The 17,467-nt window shown below is 51.5% G+C and overlaps 9 protein-coding genes across 9 annotated transcripts; 3 read left to right on the forward strand and 6 right to left on the reverse strand.

Annotated features, from left to right (window-relative positions):
* Nucleotides 1–147: 147 nt before the first annotated feature.
* On the forward strand, nt 148–1,085 carry CKM354_001045600 (uncharacterized protein; the record flags this gene model as incomplete). Its single annotated transcript, XM_044805915.1, has 2 exons — nt 148–945; nt 1,005–1,085. 2 exons carry the CDS (start codon nt 148–150, stop codon nt 1,083–1,085), a joined length of 879 nt encoding a protein of 292 aa, XP_044661850.1.
* Nucleotides 1,086–1,152: 67 nt separating this feature from the next.
* CKM354_001045700 (uncharacterized protein) lies at nt 1,153–3,802 on the reverse strand (the record flags this gene model as incomplete). Its single annotated transcript, XM_044805916.1, has 2 exons — nt 1,153–2,336; nt 2,395–3,802. The coding sequence occupies 2 exons, from the start codon at nt 3,800–3,802 to the stop codon at nt 1,153–1,155; spliced, it is 2,592 nt and encodes an 863-aa protein (XP_044661851.1).
* Nucleotides 3,803–4,566: 764 nt separating this feature from the next.
* Nucleotides 4,567–5,496, reverse strand: CKM354_001045800 (uncharacterized protein; the record flags this gene model as incomplete). Its single annotated transcript, XM_044805917.1, has 1 exon — nt 4,567–5,496. One exon carries the CDS (start codon nt 5,494–5,496, stop codon nt 4,567–4,569), a length of 930 nt encoding a protein of 309 aa, XP_044661852.1.
* A 456-nt stretch (nt 5,497–5,952) lies between these two features.
* On the forward strand, nt 5,953–6,504 carry CKM354_001045900 (uncharacterized protein; the record flags this gene model as incomplete). Its single annotated transcript, XM_044805918.1, has 2 exons — nt 5,953–6,196; nt 6,251–6,504. The coding sequence occupies 2 exons, from the start codon at nt 5,953–5,955 to the stop codon at nt 6,502–6,504; spliced, it is 498 nt and encodes a 165-aa protein (XP_044661853.1).
* Nucleotides 6,505–7,012: 508 nt separating this feature from the next.
* CKM354_001046000 (uncharacterized protein) lies at nt 7,013–8,903 on the reverse strand (the record flags this gene model as incomplete). Its single annotated transcript, XM_044805919.1, has 2 exons — nt 7,013–8,649; nt 8,732–8,903. 2 exons carry the CDS (start codon nt 8,901–8,903, stop codon nt 7,013–7,015), a joined length of 1,809 nt encoding a protein of 602 aa, XP_044661854.1.
* Nucleotides 8,904–9,282: 379 nt separating this feature from the next.
* On the reverse strand, nt 9,283–12,257 carry CKM354_001046100 (tethering complex subunit PEP3; the record flags this gene model as incomplete). Its single annotated transcript, XM_044805920.1, has 2 exons — nt 9,283–9,367; nt 9,424–12,257. The coding sequence occupies 2 exons, from the start codon at nt 12,255–12,257 to the stop codon at nt 9,283–9,285; spliced, it is 2,919 nt and encodes a 972-aa protein (XP_044661855.1).
* A 400-nt stretch (nt 12,258–12,657) lies between these two features.
* On the reverse strand, nt 12,658–13,122 carry CKM354_001046200 (uncharacterized protein; the record flags this gene model as incomplete). Its single annotated transcript, XM_044805921.1, has 1 exon — nt 12,658–13,122. One exon carries the CDS (start codon nt 13,120–13,122, stop codon nt 12,658–12,660), a length of 465 nt encoding a protein of 154 aa, XP_044661856.1.
* A 1,651-nt stretch (nt 13,123–14,773) lies between these two features.
* On the forward strand, nt 14,774–15,442 carry CKM354_001046300 (uncharacterized protein; the record flags this gene model as incomplete). Its single annotated transcript, XM_044805922.1, has 3 exons — nt 14,774–14,918; nt 14,974–15,216; nt 15,288–15,442. 3 exons carry the CDS (start codon nt 14,774–14,776, stop codon nt 15,440–15,442), a joined length of 543 nt encoding a protein of 180 aa, XP_044661857.1.
* A 353-nt stretch (nt 15,443–15,795) lies between these two features.
* CKM354_001046400 (uncharacterized protein) lies at nt 15,796–17,289 on the reverse strand (the record flags this gene model as incomplete). Its single annotated transcript, XM_044805923.1, has 1 exon — nt 15,796–17,289. One exon carries the CDS (start codon nt 17,287–17,289, stop codon nt 15,796–15,798), a length of 1,494 nt encoding a protein of 497 aa, XP_044661858.1.
* Between the last annotated feature and the right edge of the window lie 178 nt (nt 17,290–17,467).

The raw sequence follows: 17,467 nt of genomic DNA on the forward strand, positions 1-17,467 counted from the left end.
GCGAGAGACATGTAGATATCAAGATGCGAAAAGTAGGTCTTGTTTTGAGCTTCACTACTCATAGTATACTCTTCTACAAATCTGCGAACAATTAATCTTGCTGAACAACCACCCATTCTTGAGATCCAACACAACACATCTAGCACAATGGCAGCCGACAGACGTTCGATCTTGATCACTGGCTGCTCAGAAGGTGGGATTGGCGCAGCAGTTGCATTCGAATACCAAAAGCGAGGCTACCAAGTCTTTGCCACGGCACGAAACACATCCAAGATCCCTTCGACACTCACATCTCTGCCCAATGTGACAACAATAACACTAGACGTCACATCCGAATCATCTATCGCCGCTGGCGTAGAAACAGTATCCAAACTCACAAACGGCAAACTCGACCTCCTCTTCAACAACGCCGGCACATCTCTCACCTGCCCAGTCCTCGACACCGAAATCTCAGACGCTCGACTACAATACGAACTTCACCTCATCGCTCCTCTCGCAACATCAAAAGCTTTTTTCCCTCTCCTCATCAAAGGCACAAACGCCGCGATCCTGAACAACTCATCCATCGCAGGAGAAACCAACCTTCCCTTCCAAGGTGCCTATGGTGCATCAAAAGCCGCAATCGTCAACCTCGGCGAGACAATGCGACTAGAACTGGAACCTCTAGGCGTCAGAGTCATCACTGTCGTGACGGGAATCATTGAGACAAAACTTCACGAAAATGAGGAGTTGACTGAGTTACCTTCGACCTCGTATTATGCTCCTCTTGGTCAGTGGTTGAAGGAGCGGAAAGCTGGAACTAATCGTCCTCCGGGAATGGAGGTCGAGGAGTATGCGAAGTTGATGGTGAATAAAGTCGAGAGCGGCAAGAACGGAAAGATATTTGTGGGACCGCTTACGCCGCTGTTTGTTTATATGAAGTGGTGGATGCCGACTTGGATTTGGGTAAGTTTTCGAAAGTTTGTGTTTCTGTGAGGTTGAATTTGCTGACGATGATGTGATAGGATGGTTTCATGTTGAAGGCTGGACCGGAGAAGCAGAATGAGCTGATCAAGGAGGAGTATGCGAGGAAGATGAGGTCATGAGAGTCACGCTCAGAAGCGTGAAGGTCTCGGTAGTTTGATCAGAAATTATTTGATACAGCAAATTTGCTCAGGTGCATTTGACAGAGCCAACTTCACCCCCTGTGCATGCCGCACCGTTCTTCGAACAAGCTGCGTCAGCAGGACAAGCCCCTGTCTGCACTATGCCTTTCTCATTCTTCCATTGACATACTCCGTGAGGGTCACGAGAGATGCTCACATCGCATTCACCTTGCAGCAGATCTGTTGGCGTACCTTTCTCGGAGCTGGAAGGAGTTGCTGGTACGTAGGAGAACCTGATTGTACTCCAATCTATCGAATTTGCTGATGTAGTCGAGGTCGCATCTGCTGGTAGCGCTGTCACGACCACAGGTAAAGAATAAGTGATCATTGCTGCACTAGTCGTTGAAGTAGAGGAGAGCGGTAGACCAGAGCCCTGTATGTGAATAGACGAGCTGGTGATAGTGCTGAGTGTGGTAGGCCCACTATCTCCTAGGGTGATCAGCGTGGAGACCCCATCCAGGGTTACTGTGAGGACTGTCTGGGACGAGTGCGATCTGGCACTGCTTTCAATTGGGCCTCGCGATGAAGGCACTGGCAAAGATTGGGAAGCGGTCGGCTTGATTTCGGCGGCTTCAGAGCTCACTGCCACGCATGCTTCTGGCCGTTCCTGCCTGCGTTCCATATCGTCACTCTGATGCTCGTAAATCCAATTGTCTTCGTAGAACGGCTCCCATGCAGATGCTCCAAGACTCGTTGGATGATCTATCCAGACTTTAATGCCAGCATACTTCCTGGGGCATCCATACTCCATGACGATCGCCTCCAAGGGGTCGAATTGAAATAATATCTTGCCCGTCGATAAGTATTGGTTGTTGGACAGTTCATTGTTTGTCGTTGTGTAGATGAATGGTATTGTTGGCGTCTCCGCTGTCTCAAATCTGGAAAACATGTCTCGAAGTCTCTCGATCTCGTGCGGATACTTATAAGCGTTCGGAACTCCGGATTCTGGACCTGGCGTAACCAAGATCACACGAACACCTCCTCGTTGGGCTGGATCGAAGATTTCTCCAGGACTGGAGACATCTTCAAGATTAGGAAGCCACGGTTCTTCCGGGAATTGGGGGTAATGTTGATCCATGGGTTCGCTCCCCTCGTCACCAACAAAGAGCTTGAAAGCAATGTCTTCATCGAATGTATTGACGCGCATTCCATTAGGATCGATGTATTGTTCAAAGCCTGGATTCTCAAATACTGCTCACCATTAGCGTGGTACTCATCATTTCATGTGATGGTGCTCAGTATCTCATACAGTGACTCATGTAGACTCCGCGTCTAGATATCAGAATTACAGACGTGCATCCATATAGGCCCTGTACAGTCATAGTAATGCGGTCATTCCTGTAGTCAGGCAGCAGAGCTGAAGAGGAGCCACCAGTGAAGGCGGCACGATGCGGAACGTTGACCAGTCCAGGATCCGCAAGTTGTGCTATAAAGAACGAGTAGTGAGGCATAAGGTTGTCGTAATCTTCCGGAGTAAACGGACCCTCGGAGAACTCATAAGGAGTGAGCAATGTGCGTTTGCTCTTCCCAGCGGGTTGGACGCCCTTGGGAACGGTAGTGGCTTGCGGCGGATAGACGCGACCATTGCTAGTGACACAACGAACGCATGCTGCAGTCTCTGAAGGTCGAGTCTCGACAGAGGTACAACTGAGACAACCGGACTGCGCACAGAGCGTTGCGGTTGTGGAAACTGTAGTCACCGTTGTACTGACAGCCACACTGCAACCAGTGATGGTCGACGTGCTTGTCTGACATAGCTCTGTTTTCGTCGAGCTTATCGTAGTTGGAGTGCATGTAACATAATAATGCTGAGTGATTGAAGTGCCCGAGGTGCATGTTGAGGTAGAAGTAGTTGAGGTCGTAGAGGCTTGTGACGATTTGGTCTCGGGCGTGCTCTTCTCCTTGGTGCTCTTCTGTTGTGTCGCCTCTGGCGTTGTGCTTTCCTGCAACCCTATACTTAGACTCGCCAAAGTAGCAAGTTCTGTCTGGACGATGCCTTTCAAGTGGCTGACAATGTTGGTTTTGATGCTAGTGACTGATTTAATCATGCAGTCGAGTATGGAAACCGAGCTGCTAGTGCAATGCTTGGAGGGCTTGTTCTGCTCGTTGTCCAGCTTGGCGATTAGAGTTCTAGCATCCTTTTCAAGATCATCCAGTGAGCCGATTAATGCAGAAGTATCTTCGTCTTCCTTGTCTATCCAGCCTTGCATTGCAGGTACGATGCTACTCAACTGCGACTGAACAGCGCTTTTGCTGGCTGTGACTTCGGAGAACGTAGGAGGAATGGTAATAGTTGCAGTGCTGCCTTCGGAACTCGTAGGGTGCGGAGCAGTTTCCAGAGTAGTAGAAGATGAGGTGAGCCCCGTCGTGGGTGCCGTGGACACAAAATCGGTAGGCTGGGTGGCGGGATTTGAGGTGCTGGACAGTAGAATGTAAGGCTCGCTGGACACGGCCGTCGACGATGTTGGTGAAAGCTCTGTTGTAGTTGCGACTAAACTAGAGAAGCGTGGCGATGAGCTTGTCAGTTTTGCGGGTATTGAAGTATTCGTATACGGGCCGTGTGTGTTCGAAAATTGCCTACCGGTCCCGACAAGACCGGATTGCGCAGTGACTTGTAATCCAAATGAGAGAAGCAGAAAGCCGTTGATCAGTTCCATTCTTCCTCCTTCGGGTTAGTTGGAGTTGAGGGCGGTCCAGTTCTAAGTGAACGAGTGCAGCGGTTGGATCTACAAAAGTGCAGGTTCTCGCAAGAGGTGCCAGATAGATACATATGTTGCGGACACAGGATGCCCTATCGCTGTACCGATTGTCTCATATCGAAGGGCTGTCAGGTCGAACCATTTGTGCCGCGCAGCAAGCGAGCATTAGGATAGACCTTTCGAGTGCTCCATGCAGTCCATCGTGTGGTGAATGCTTTGCGCTGACAGGTCAGACTCCCGACCATGGTAGGCGCTTCAATGCATACAGTGGAGGTTTAGTTACTGGACTGATGTCCTCGGGTGGCACAGCAGCGCGTCGTAAAACAGAGATCCAACTGCGACCGCTGAAGCCAGAGTTTTGGTCTTGAAAAGCGGGTCATTGCTATGATCGCCAGCGGCTGCACAGGTTGCTTTTCCATGTCGTGAATAGCAGCGGCCTACCTAGTACGTACAGCTGCTGTGCTATAGACTGTGCCTCGAATAAGTGGGCCTTGTCGCTTCGAACTTAGGCCGCTTGCCGCCAGCGCGGACTTTGTGCCTCTTCAAGCTTGCCTCATCCCGAAATTGAGCCGCCAGGCGAAGAATTGCTATGAATGAGACCATCGAAGCGACGACCATCTCAAGGTTGCTGAGATAAAAGACAGGAGGAATCGAGATAGGTCTCATGCGTCCTTGTAGTGCTAGCTGGCTGGTCTTGCCACGAATTTGCTTGCAAGTGATGCTCAAGAGATTTTAAGGTCGAATGCACAGCCTTTCATGCAGCCTTTCTGGGCCTCAAGGTCTGTTTCTGTCGTTCTATCACCCCAACACGGCCACTCGTTCTCCCACTCTTGCCAAGTTCCAGGAATAATCTTGACTATTCCCTTCCATGCGCGTTGTGCCGGGCCACTGAATGCGATGACATCGCCTGGACGCACTAGAATACCAACCGTGCCGCGTTCGAAACCCAATTTCACGGGATCCTCAATCTCAGCCGTGTGCTCTGCTGGCAGTGAGTCAATATCATCAGGCTGCAGAGCTACGACGAGCACTGCGTCACAACCCAAAGGTATTTGAAGCATTCTCTCGTTGTTCTGTAAGGGACTGTCCAAAGCAGCCACGGTTCCTGGCGTCGATATTTGTAGGGCAGCTTTTCCCGTACCCAAGTCCAAGACGCTTCCAAGCAGAGACGCCACGTTTCTGGGCAGCAAGCGGCCATGTCTGTCGAGCTCTGACGGCTCGAGCTCATCGGCCAGGAAGTCGCAATCGGGGGAGAGTAGTAATTCATCGATGAGTTTTACGAGTACCGACTTCTCTTGCAAGAGCTCTGGATATACAAGCAGTCCAGGTATGTCCTTGATCCCGCATACGGCCGTCCCTTGACAGCCATGTGCATGTCTTGTCTGCAGATGGCGCTTCTCGGGCGGCAAGTGGCACATAATGCAGAAGCCGCCTCTGAAATCTAAGAGCGCCTCTTGCAATTTGTGATAGCTGTTCATGAGCTCCATTGTCTCCTTTCGAGCCCGCTGCAGAGTATCTCCAGGAGGTGGTCCATTCCGACCATACGCTCGCGGATCCACCACGATCTTCTGCTGGACAAGTTCTTGCGCGTCTGTATCGTTGACGAGATGGCACAGGCGTGCCACCCGAGTCGGCGATGGCTCGGCTGACATGATGACAGAATGCAAGTCGCTCGAGGAATAGTATCTTCCGGAAGGTCTTTTTCTCAATGCTTCCTTCTCTCCAACATCAATCGTGGGCAAAATCAGTCAGGTTGATTGTGAGATTCGCAAGAGAAGGACACATGTTTAGTGTAGCCGCGCATCTTCTGCAGCCTAGCGTAGACGAGCTCAGACGTGTGCTTTCAGCGTATAATGTCCACTTGCTGGGATCAAAATAACTTGCATGAGGCACAGTAGCAACCGGCGGCAAAAGACGAGCGCGAAGTGAGGACGTGAATGGACGTGTTGTAGTCGGCGAATAAAAATAGTCTTTCGGATCGGTCAAACTAGTGCGCCGATCCATCTCGGCTCACGCTTGCTGCGAGTGACGACTCACGACAAGTTGTTCTTGCATAGATCGAGTCCATCAACATCTCTTCGCGGTATACAGGTCGAATACAACTCACCATGAACTCCGTGGCTTCCAAACGACTCTTTCAAGAGTACAAGGCCCTCACAGTAGACCCGCCCGAAGGCATCACCGCCGGGCCTGTAAACGAAGATGACCTCTTCGTATGGGAAGCAATTATTCAAGGCCCTGAGGGGACACCCTTTGAAGGCGGTGTCTTCCCAGCAGAGCTCAAGTTTCCCAAAGACTATCCGCTCATGCCGCCGACCATGAAATTCACTTGCGATCTATGGCATCCAAATGGTACTTTACAAGCCCCGACTCGTAGATGGGGTGCTTGCTGACACTCGCCAATAGTCTATCCCAACGGCGTTGTCTGCATTTCGATTCTTCATCCTCCTGGAGACGATCCGAACCACTACGAATCCGCCTCAGAACGATGGAGTCCTATACAAAGCGTGGAGAAGATCTTGATATCTGTCATGAGCATGATTGCAGAGCCAAATGATGAGTCTCCAGCGAACATCGATGCGGCGAAGATGTGGCGAGAACGGAGACCAGAATTTGAGGAGAGGGTGAGACGAGATGTGAGGAGGAGTCTGGGACTGTGATACGATTCCTGGGATACCACAAAAGACATCGTGTATATGATTGAGCGAGGCGCATGGGACTGGAAAGAAAGCATGGAATATGTTATGATGAACGAGATATGATCGCACAGAGCAGAAAATGAGAGCACAAAGAGTGCATCGCCTGGGGTGACGAATGTCAGAGCTGCCACGATTGGAAAGGACTCCACAGGGTCACTACTTGCTGACCCAGCACCGTGAGGGAACTTCGCGGCAAAAAGAATTTGAGTCAATTGGAGATAGCCAGAATCGAACCGACGACCTTCCGCTCGTGCAGCTTGCAGTCTTGTTAGACAAGAACAGCAGGACAGCAGGCCAGCCAGTGGCGTCCCAGTGGGTGATACACAGCGGATGCGCTGCCACTGCGCCATATCCCCGAATACTAGCGGTGTTGCGACCTCTTATGCTCCTCACTATAATGCATGCGTCGAGAACATCTTCAAGATTGCCAGGATTACACTCGGACGGGCCTGACGCTGGACGCTCCGCCTCACCTCGCCTCATTCTGTGCTTCATCAGGCCGCAACAGCCCGGTCCCAACATCATATTCTTCAACACGATCATACTCTTCCATCCTGATCGGTTCTATTCCACTATATCCGGCATGCTGGGACAAAGCGATCGCGTCCTCCCTCCCTTTCCTTACGTCGACCACGTAGACCAACGGGATCGGAAGTGCAATCAGTACAGCTAGAAATATGAAAGCTGGCCGAATCGATCCAGCGTTGTCTATCAGCACTCCAACAATCGCAGGTCCGACAGCTGAGCTTCCCTTGTCTGTGATCGCATAGAGAGCGTAGAAAGCCGCCTCTGATCCAGGCGGAATGATCTCACCATAAAAGGCGCGGCAATACGATGAAAGCCCACCCATGACGAAGCCATGGACGAATCCAAGAGGGTATATCTCCCAAATTTGTTGCAAGCCCAGAAAGCCCAGAGACTTGATGAAGGGTACGAACCCAAGCATGCCATAGAACGGGATGATCTCCATCAGCAGCATGCAAGCGATGATTGTTTGTTTAGTCTCTAGGCCGTATCGTTTCGAGATTTTTGGCCAGGCGAAAGCTCCAGCAAGTCCCGAGCCGATCGAAGTGATGGACAACAGAGCAATCGGAATCGTGTCCATGTGTAATTCTGTACGCGCAAACAAGATCGCGGTGCCGCTGACAGTGGCGATGGCATCTGACAACAAGAACCACGCGATCAGAAATACCCAGCTCTGACGGAGCTTGGCAGCGGTCCTCACTGTCGTCCAGACCGATTTCCAAGCAAATATCATGTACTGTATGGCAACAGGCAATTTCGATTTCCAAGGCTCAATTGCTCGCAAAGGAGGACCTGGTCGATTTCGGAGCCAAGTCGCACCAGGAAGTGTGAGAGTAAACCAGCAGATACCTCCGAATAGCAGTACGAACCGGAGCGGTGTGGATTCGGCAACGAAGTGTGCCTTCTTCAGCAACACCAACAATCCGATACTCAGAACTTGTGTCGACACAGCAGCAGCGTAACCTAAGCCCACTCCTCTCGAGGAGATCTGTGTCGACAACTTCAGTTCGGGCGAAGTCGAACTCTTGGTTTCCAGATAGCCTCCGGTGTCATCGCGAACCTTTGCTCTCACTTGCGGATGATTCGCAGCCAAAAGCGGCAAGTATGAGTTCAGCAGAACGAAAGTTGAGCCCAGACAAACCACACCCACGATCGTCAATAGCGATCCAATAAGATAAATTCCAGGAGAAACCAGAATCATGGCCATTGTCGCTCCAGATCCCACGAATGCAAATGTGAGCAAAAGTCGTTTCCTGTACGTTCCATAATCGGCCACGGGACTGAATGAGATTAATACCAATGCCTGGGTGAAAACTGCAAGCGAGAAGGTATACATCGCGAAAGAAGGCGTGGCGATGTCTCGTCCAAAAGGCCGGACAACGCATTGAGATTTCGCATCATCTGCGTCCCGACGCAGGGAGGAAGAAGCCGTCTCGAAGACCGTCCGCACTGCAAGGTTTGCCAACCTTGTGACCGGTGCAGCATCTTGCTGTTGCTGTGGAACACATGGCGTCTTCCCGTCATCTCTCAATACACCAGCTTCTCTGGCAAGTTGTTCCAATAAGACAGGAGAGAAAGAACCTACACATTCGGTTATTACTCAGCCAATGGAATACCAACAGCAATGGTCTTCTCTCTCTCTAGCAAAGTGAGACAAACATACCAACACCACAAACAGCGAAAATCTCCGCCGCCAATCCACAAGAATACCATCCTCTCAGTTCTTTCTCAGAAGTCGGGGAGACATCTTCCGCCTCGTACCGTGGAGCACGCGTAGCAGAGCCGCCGTGGAGCTCTGCATCCTCATCGTCATCGTAAATGTCGTCTAAAGTCATGATCAAATCGCAGCATAACAATGTAACAATTTAAAATCAAACAAGATTGCAAGACATATCGCAAGGCGGAGAAGGAGTAGCAAAAATGCGCAAGTTTGGTTCGATGCTGTGCCTTGCAGCAGGATGTGAGACGGATGAGATCGGATCTTGCAGTGTGACGTAAGCTTGCTTTTGATCATTCAACAGTCAATATTTGATGGTTGAGCGTCAATATTTTGAGCCTGCCATGTCTTTGCGTTTCAGCTTTTGGCAGAACAAGATGAAAGTCCCAGGATGTGCTTTGGAAACCTCGTAATGTCTGCACTTCGATGGAAGGACTTGTATTGTGGGGGTATCATAAAGTACTAAATCGTAGCGACCTCTTGCATAACGGACACGATCATATTGCCCAGTCTTTGGGGTCGTCAGCGGCAGTTATGAAAGGTTCGTCAACCTGTTTGACAGCCAGGTCGCTGCATAAGATACTGCAAAAAACTGTTAGCACGAGCGTTGTCATAGGTCTCAATCCAGGACGACTTACCAACTTCCCGCAACAAGCCCATCCAGCTCCCTCACCATCCCCTCTCTCCTTTTCCCCAATGCAACACCTCTTCCAATCTCCTTCTGCAGTTCTCTGATCCTCTTGCCTCTCCCCATACCAGCCATCTTCATGACTTTTTCGCCGAGACAGTCCGCATGAAACGCATGCTGGCAAGGGAAAACGAAGAATTGTCGCATGAGCAGCGGTAGCCGACACTCCCAGCATCTTTCGCCGGGCTCGACTATCGCGTATCTCTGATCAAGTGCTGCGATATCCTGTTTGATATTTTGTGCCGTACTCGCTGACTCGTCCATCTCCTGCTTGAGAGCATCTATAGTACGTGAATACTCTTCCAGAGCTGCGCAAATCTCCTCTTTGAAGTCGTCAATGATGACGAAGTCTGGAAAGAATGGGATAAGATCTTCAATGCGCAGGAGCTCGCACCGCTTCAAGAATTCGATCGCAGATTTGATGCTTTTTGTCTGTCCAATAACTTTCTTCGCAACTCGCAGCCACAACTTCTTTCGGAGCGCCGCATCGTTATCAGGACGATCGGCAACGTCAGCTGCGAGCTCGACTTGATCATGCTTGAGCGCAAGATCCACGGCGGATGCGTACTGCCGCATGGTCGTGTACACGTGAACCGCTGACCGCACGCGCCTGTGGGTGATGCATAATCGAAGGGCAAAGTCGGCATCGTAAAATTGGTCATTATTTTGTGATTGTGCCTGGAGATATTGAAGTAGTGCGGTCTCATCTTGTGTTGGGTGCGCCGCATAAATCGATATAAGTGTATTGTGAACAGCGGGTTCCGTGGAGTGTGTGTGGTTGATGCAGAACTGCAAGTAACGTACTGCTTGATTTTGATTGAGAGACACATTACCGCCGTGCACTTTGTTGTAGTTGAGCAGAGCGGGAATAATTTTCTTCGTGTCCAGGGCCGTTTGGCGCATCAGTACTTGGATCAAGTCGCTAGCGACGTGTGACATGAGTACAGTGCTGTAGCGATAGAACATGTCCGGGTCAGTCTGCTTGGTCAGAACAGTCATTGCTTCGTTCCACCGCTCTCTGTTCACCCAGTACGACAGGACATAGTTATAATCCTCGACCACATTTGCGAAGAAGAGTAGTTCCTCTTCTCGGCCATGTGCACTGATGATCTCATAGGTGGTCTTGCGATCAAGATCCACCTTGTATTTCGATACGAAGTCCTGGAACTCCTTGCGAACAGCAGGCAATTGTCTTTCTGTGTCGCTCGCTGTGGTACCACTTGCCGTGAGATCGGCCTTGGTGGAGATTGCATCGTCGAGCTGATTGAGCTTAGTCATGAACAGCTCCACCATCCAACTGGCCAGCATTGTACGCTGCATGGTATTGCTTCGCTTTAGCGAACCAAGCTTGACCAGCAAGTACTTGCGCAAAGCATCGTGCTCGCCTTTGTCGATGAAGCTGAGGGCGACGTCTTCAAATGCCTTCGTGCTCTTTCCAAGAATGGCAGCAGCCTCTGCAAACTTGCCTTGTGAAATTAGGTGATCGCCGGTCATGGTGGCGACAGAGTCCTTCTGTTCTGGTGTTTTGGCATACCTTTGTGCTGTCTCGTACTGGCCTTGCTGCAGCATGATCTTCCAGACATCGCGCGATTCGTCATTGACCACGATCTCGAATATCTCTTGAGGCGTAAAGAGCCAGTAAGTGTTCTTTTGATGATCAGCGAACAAGCCTAAGCTATTCTGTCCAGTCTCCAGGATTTGCTGGTTGTACACGATCGATTCGTCTAGACGATTGATGCCAGTCAGTCGTCCCTCAACTAGCGCAATCATATGGAATTGAGTGAGAATCATGGAGGCGATATTAGGCTGTGTGGCTCGATTACGACCACTTGCCGCTTGCACCGGCGGAAGTTTGGTTTGCGGGAACATTTTCGACTCGCGGAAGACTTGCTTGCCGAGAGTGACGAGATCTGGCACTTCCGTGATGAGATTGCCATGATAGATTCCCTGCGAATTAAGCCAAGCATATGCTCGCTCCGCATCGTGTCCTTCAAAGCTGGCGTGAAGGCCATCTGGAGAGTCTGGTGAAGTGGCCAGGCAAGAAGGTGCTTGCCCTCCTGCATGTCCAATCGCGTGCTCGTTCGGCGTCTCGCTCTCGAACAGCTTTGCATATATTGAGCCACCCGACTCATAACCACGCCCTCCAGTTCTGCCTACAAAGTGCAGCAGCTTGTGTTGTGTCGCTACCAGTATCCTCCGCGTCTCCGGCTTTTGTACCACCACATCTGCGTATAGTCCGACCACAGCTCCATCTTGAGGATTGTAGACATTGCGGAGATACTTCTCCGAGCTCCTGTAGAATTCGGTACTGGGCTCAATGTATGTCTCGTAAATGTTTCCGTCCGTCGTGCCCAGCAGGATTTCTCTCGTAGACGACGTCGGCAAGGACGAATTCCAGGCCACGCTTTCAATCTGCACGCCTTTGAGCTTGTTCAGTGGCTTCGGTTGCCGTGACTGCACATGTAGGTAGTAGTTCTCCCCAAGTGTCGTAGAGATGAGGAGATGCGACGCGGATGGATCGATGAACAGCTTTCGAATGACACCGATTTCAGCTGGGCGTTTCGGCAAGTCGATGTCGTCGATATCGGCGGCGTTGTCAAGGTCGAATCGCAGGAGTCGTCCTGTAGACAAGGCGAGCACGAGTACGTTGTTGGCGACTTGGGCGGCCACGAAGTCGGCGGAGATGTCGAACTTCATCTGCACGCGCTGCACCTCGAAGATGGGCAGCGCATCATCTTGCGCGCCGCCAGCAGCAGCATAGCCGCTCGTCGGATCCAAAGCCATATGTTATCGGGTCATCGTAGTGTGTAGGCAGCAAAGTTGACCTCTCGACAGCTGCTCGTGATGATCTGACGTTGCTGGCGCTGAGCTTCGAGCTTGGGGCGCCGCGTCTCACGTCTTCGCAACATCACTCCTCACAACACTCATCAGCAAAGCCACCTTGAATCATGACCTGGACCAAGAAGCCTGGCCCAAGCATATGGACCTTCAGCAATGGAATTTGTCACGCGAACTCGACTTCAACGATGACTCGTCTGGGTGCTCGAGACGCGGTCAGGCAAACCAGATCTTGATGCACTCCTGAAACTACAAGACTACACCAGTCACTGCATATCGAAGCGACGAAGATCACACACGCCCGTATATCATATTTGTCTGTTCTTCACCCTACATCCCGCCATTCCTAACGATCCCGGCGGCTGTCCGCCAGATTTGGCTTACGTGTATACACGACCCGAAATGGCCAAGGTGGTGGTAAACGCACTGGCTCCTCGCCTTTCCCATTCTCCGCTTCATTACCAGCATCTACCATCTCAAATTCAGACTGTTCCAAAATCTCGGCACGTTCGGCACGTTGAGCACGCTCATGCGAAGCAACGAGTTTCTCCAGCCTCTCTACCTGGCGCTTCAGATTCCGGTACTCCACTCCTTCGTCCACTGCCTGTCGGCTGCTCGATGCAGTCGCGGACGATGAGCTTTGTGTAGCAGGTTTGGCAGCTTGCGACTCTGGGGGCGCTGCAGACTGCGGTTGTTCAGCTGAGCCGAGAGACGAACGTAGAATTGCCAACATGTCGCTGTTGCATTTCTCAATCGCGCTCACTCGTTGCTCAAGCTCGGCAAGTCGTGCCTGGCGCTGTTGGCATGCCATTTCCTTCCGAAGATGATCGCGAGTGAATGCTCTTAGGGGACTCTTCTATGTCTGCGGAAGAGACACTTCGGACAACTCTGGACTGTACCGGCTTCCTAAGGGGCAGAGCATGTCAACATATATTGCTGCTGACTTGTTTGCCAGATGTTCCGCAGATTAACGATCTGTTTTCGCAATGTGAGCACAATCTCTCCATCGCGATAGTGTTGCGGTACCGCCATTGATCATTTGACACCGCACGATCTACGATGGTGATTCTACTGCTCAGCAGCGTACGACCTCGAAGACGGGTACGGAGTGGCCCCTCACGCCTGAGGCACCTGCCTGGGTCCTGAGGGCGTGCGGAATATCCAAGACTTATCTGCGTTCACTGCCCATCTGGGTCCTGACGGCTGCATGATTCAATGATCACTGATCGTTCGGCCTCTCCGACTCTACCATGCAGCAAGCAATCGTGCCATCAAGGTTGAACGACTCCAGGTCACTCTCAAGAATCCTGACGAGAAGGCATTGCCGGTGGCCTCGTCCCAAACATGCAGGTGTCGAAATGGGTCGGCCGTCGGCGAATGACGGAGTCTCTTCCGAATGCCGCTGAGTTCGCGCCACAGACGCCACGTCATAAAGCGGTATGTGGTCACACGAGCACCTGCCCAATCCGCACGGATGCGCGGCCGCGGATCGAAGTATTCACTTCACGGCTTCGTCACTGCTCTTGACGATGCATATCGGGGCGAGAAATCTCTTCATGTTCAGTCATCAAAAGCTTACGTTTCTCTTACATCTACAGGCAGACGGCTCGAGCTCTCCACGGGTCAAATTCGTGACAACCAAAAGCTCCATCGGCTCCAAGCCGTTGCCACAATGTTGCAGTTGCCTGGAAACTTCTTCTGTGATCATCCTCGACATGCGATCGCCAAGTATAAGACATCTTGGCTTTGCTTGTCAGTATGCCGAACACGCGGAGTACTTCTGCACTTCTCCAGCATTGGTAACGCTTAGCGAAGCTTGGGGCACTTTCAGCCGGCTTGTTCCAATGTGATTGACGATCTCAGCGGCTCAAGCAGCCAACCGCATGAGTCTGTACACTTTCTGCTCCATACTGACGTTACATTCCATGAACAGACTGAAACGCACGGCGCAGCTAGCCTACAGATCCCGACAGCTGCAGAGATTTATCCGTGCATCTCAGCCACCGGACGTCTCCAATGGGATACCTATGCAACAAGGTTGATCAGCATATCAAGATTTTCGCATCCTTGGGCACTCGCGGCCGCGTGGCGCAGACAACAGGAACAGAGCGATTCGTGGCGCCAAGTGCCCTGGAGCTATGTCGTCCGATCTGAACAAGGCAGTGAATGTACGCTAAGAGTAAGTTTCGTGTTTGGCCGCACTCTACTGGCGACAAACTGCATGTGTGCTTCTGCGACCCCAAGATCACTTTACTGAAGGCCCCATTTTCTGACATCATGGAGCAGGTCAACAACGTTTTAGTGAGGGACTGTGCAACGTTGTATCGGACCTGAAGTATGCGGTTGCCTGTCGCTTTATGATATATAAGTCCTCCGACGAGCGGCCCAAGATTAGAACATCTCAATCTATCACATTCTCACCCTTTTTTGACAAAAAAGGCAGCAAACTCTCAACAACAATCATGCATACTTCACGCATCTTTCTTGCTGTGGCCTTGGCCGCACTCGCAGGAGCACAAGACATTGACTCGAACGACATTCCAAATGCTTGCCAAAGCACTTGCAATGCGCTTGTCAGCTCGACTCAGCAATGTGACGACTCTACCAGTAAGTGGGACCCAAGGGCTCCAAGATCATCGAGGTACTGACTCGGGAACTCTAGGTGGAGACGACGCCTACCTTCAGTGCGTCTGTGGTGCGCAGAACGCGGCCTCGGTCATCCCAGACTGCGCCAACTGCATCAAGAACAACGGCGGAGATGCCGACAACGATGCATTCGATCTGGCCCGCAAATGCCAATTCTCCACGACCTCTTCGGGCACACAGAGTATGACTTCAACATTAACCAGCGGACAGTCGGGAGCATCCAGCACCGCTAACACCGACTCCAGTATGAGTACTACTGGTAAGAAGGCTCCGCGCCGAATGTGAAGTAGTACGCCCTGCTGCATGACTAACATGTTTCGATGTGTACAGGCTCGGCAGGCTCGACGACTGCTGGCGGCAGCACGAGTGCTACAGGTGGCGCGGCGTCCACGCCATCAAGCACGGCGCCGGCTGATAATGCGGGCAGCAAGGCGATGAACGGTATCGGCGCTGCTATTGCTCTACCGCTGCTCGCAATCTTGTGATCAAGCAGGAATTAAGATGTAGCAGTTACCACATATGCACCCGCGCCCTTGGGTAAAGATCTGATGGAATATGGATCTACATAGACCAGCACGAGAAGTCATCGAATATCGAGCCCCAAGAAAATCCCTATTGCATTTTACCCGACCTTTCGGCACAGGTGGACATCGAATACTAAGTATCTAGATGGAGACCTGACGCTAGTGGAACTGATACCGACATACGTGAGCCTCCTTCCCTTGTCGCTGCTCTTCCTCGATCTAGCGCATGCAACTGAGATGGAACCTTCCCGTTGGCGTCCCAGCCGTGACTGCCTGTGCTCGATTCGTCTCCATGGTAATGCTCACCGGCACATCTACTCTTCATCCTCATCAAAGCCATCTTCAGAGTATTGAAGACCCGACCATGGCAGAGTGTGCGCAGGTTCTTCGTCGAGGCCAGCATCGCTTATATTAGAGTCATGAAGGCGACCCTCAGTATCTTCCTCCATGGCCTGTCCGTCGTCGTACTCGCATTGGTCGATATCATCTGGAGCCGGCTCACAGGAGTCGACGCGATCTGCCTGATAAGTCAAATTTTCGTCGTAGTAAGTTGTATCCGCTTCCTGCTCATCGAAATCCTGGTCACCGTAGTAGTCGTGGTCTTCGTACTGGTCAACTTGAGCATTTCCAGGACCGTAAGCATCGGGGGATTCATCATGGCTGATGAACGAAACAGAATCTGAATTCTCACCCTCGTGATCGTGGCCTTCGCTTGAACCGAACTCGTGCTCCATGATATCGTCCAGAACCTCGTATTCTATGTATTCACCTTGGCTGGACTCATCAGGATTGCGAGAATACCATGCAACCTCTGGATCGTCTTCCTGATCAGATTGATAGTCGCTTCCCCGCCGCTCTTCGAGGCTTGGAACATTCCTCACGATTATCTCGCCCTGGGTACCAGAGGCCATTCGAGCCTCAAAAATGCGGAACCAGTATGTATTCGTCACTGGACGGCCCATTTCGATCGCACTTGCTGCTGCACGTGCCAGGTCTTCACCTTGTCGAGACTCTACACTGAGGGTAGAGTATGTGTTCATGTCGAGATACCCTTCAACCAAGGCCGTGAAAACTCCTTGGTCTCCGCGGCGGTGCACGAAGTTCTCAGGGGTTGTTTCGAAACAGCGCCACAAGGCTTGCTGGTCGGCGACGCCATATTCTCTGAGAACGGTCTCGACTTCGTCAACTTCTTCGCCCTCTACATCGTTGACTGGCGCAAGGGAGTCTCTTGGTGAAGAAGGGCCCGCATCCCTTGAATCTTGGTTGTTCGAGGCACGATTTCTCTGTCCTGGCAGAAGCTCATCAGGCCAATAGGAGCGCCAAAGCCTGACCAAAAACTTCTTGTATGCCCAAAGCATCTCCTTCTTGCCACTCCAGCCCAAATTGCGAAGCACGCGTTCCCAATGATTCAGCGACAGGCGCAGATCGTTGTAGCCAGCCACCTCTGCATCCATGTGCCAGTCGACACGCTTGGCTGGCGTCAGTCCAGTAGAGAGAGGTCCGTCTGAGTAGTAGATCTTTGGACGGTAGTGTATACCATCAGTACGTCCGCTGACTTTCGCGATGTCAAGGTAAACTCTGAAGCCATCGTGCAGAGTGCCGATCCAAACGCATGGACGATTGCCACTGCTTGTGAAGCATCGGACTCCGACATCTTCGTCGCGCATGGATTGGAGAAGTCGATTGTAATAGGCGCGCTCATCTGCCCTAATGAGTCGGCACAGGAGACGCTCTTCCTGTGTCTGAGGCGCGAAAGGCATGTCGTCGATTGGCACGATGGTCGCCAAATCAGCGGCGCTATTAGCCATTGCGACACTGGTGTCAGTAGACAAAGCGGGCGGTGATTGATGGAACAAGATTGACTTTCAGTCGCTGTCGACGAATTTAGGTGAAGTTGCGGCGAGTGGAAGGTCGGAATGTGAGAGGAAGTTGTCTGCAAAGGAGCAGATCAGGGCCATCATTTATGCCAGCGAAAGAACGTTGATA

The sequence above is a fragment of the Cercospora kikuchii genome (genome assembly GCF_019650295.1).
Source record: "Cercospora kikuchii DNA, contig_00007, whole genome shotgun sequence".
In the NCBI taxonomy this organism is placed as follows: Eukaryota; Fungi; Ascomycota; class Dothideomycetes; order Mycosphaerellales; family Mycosphaerellaceae; genus Cercospora; species Cercospora kikuchii.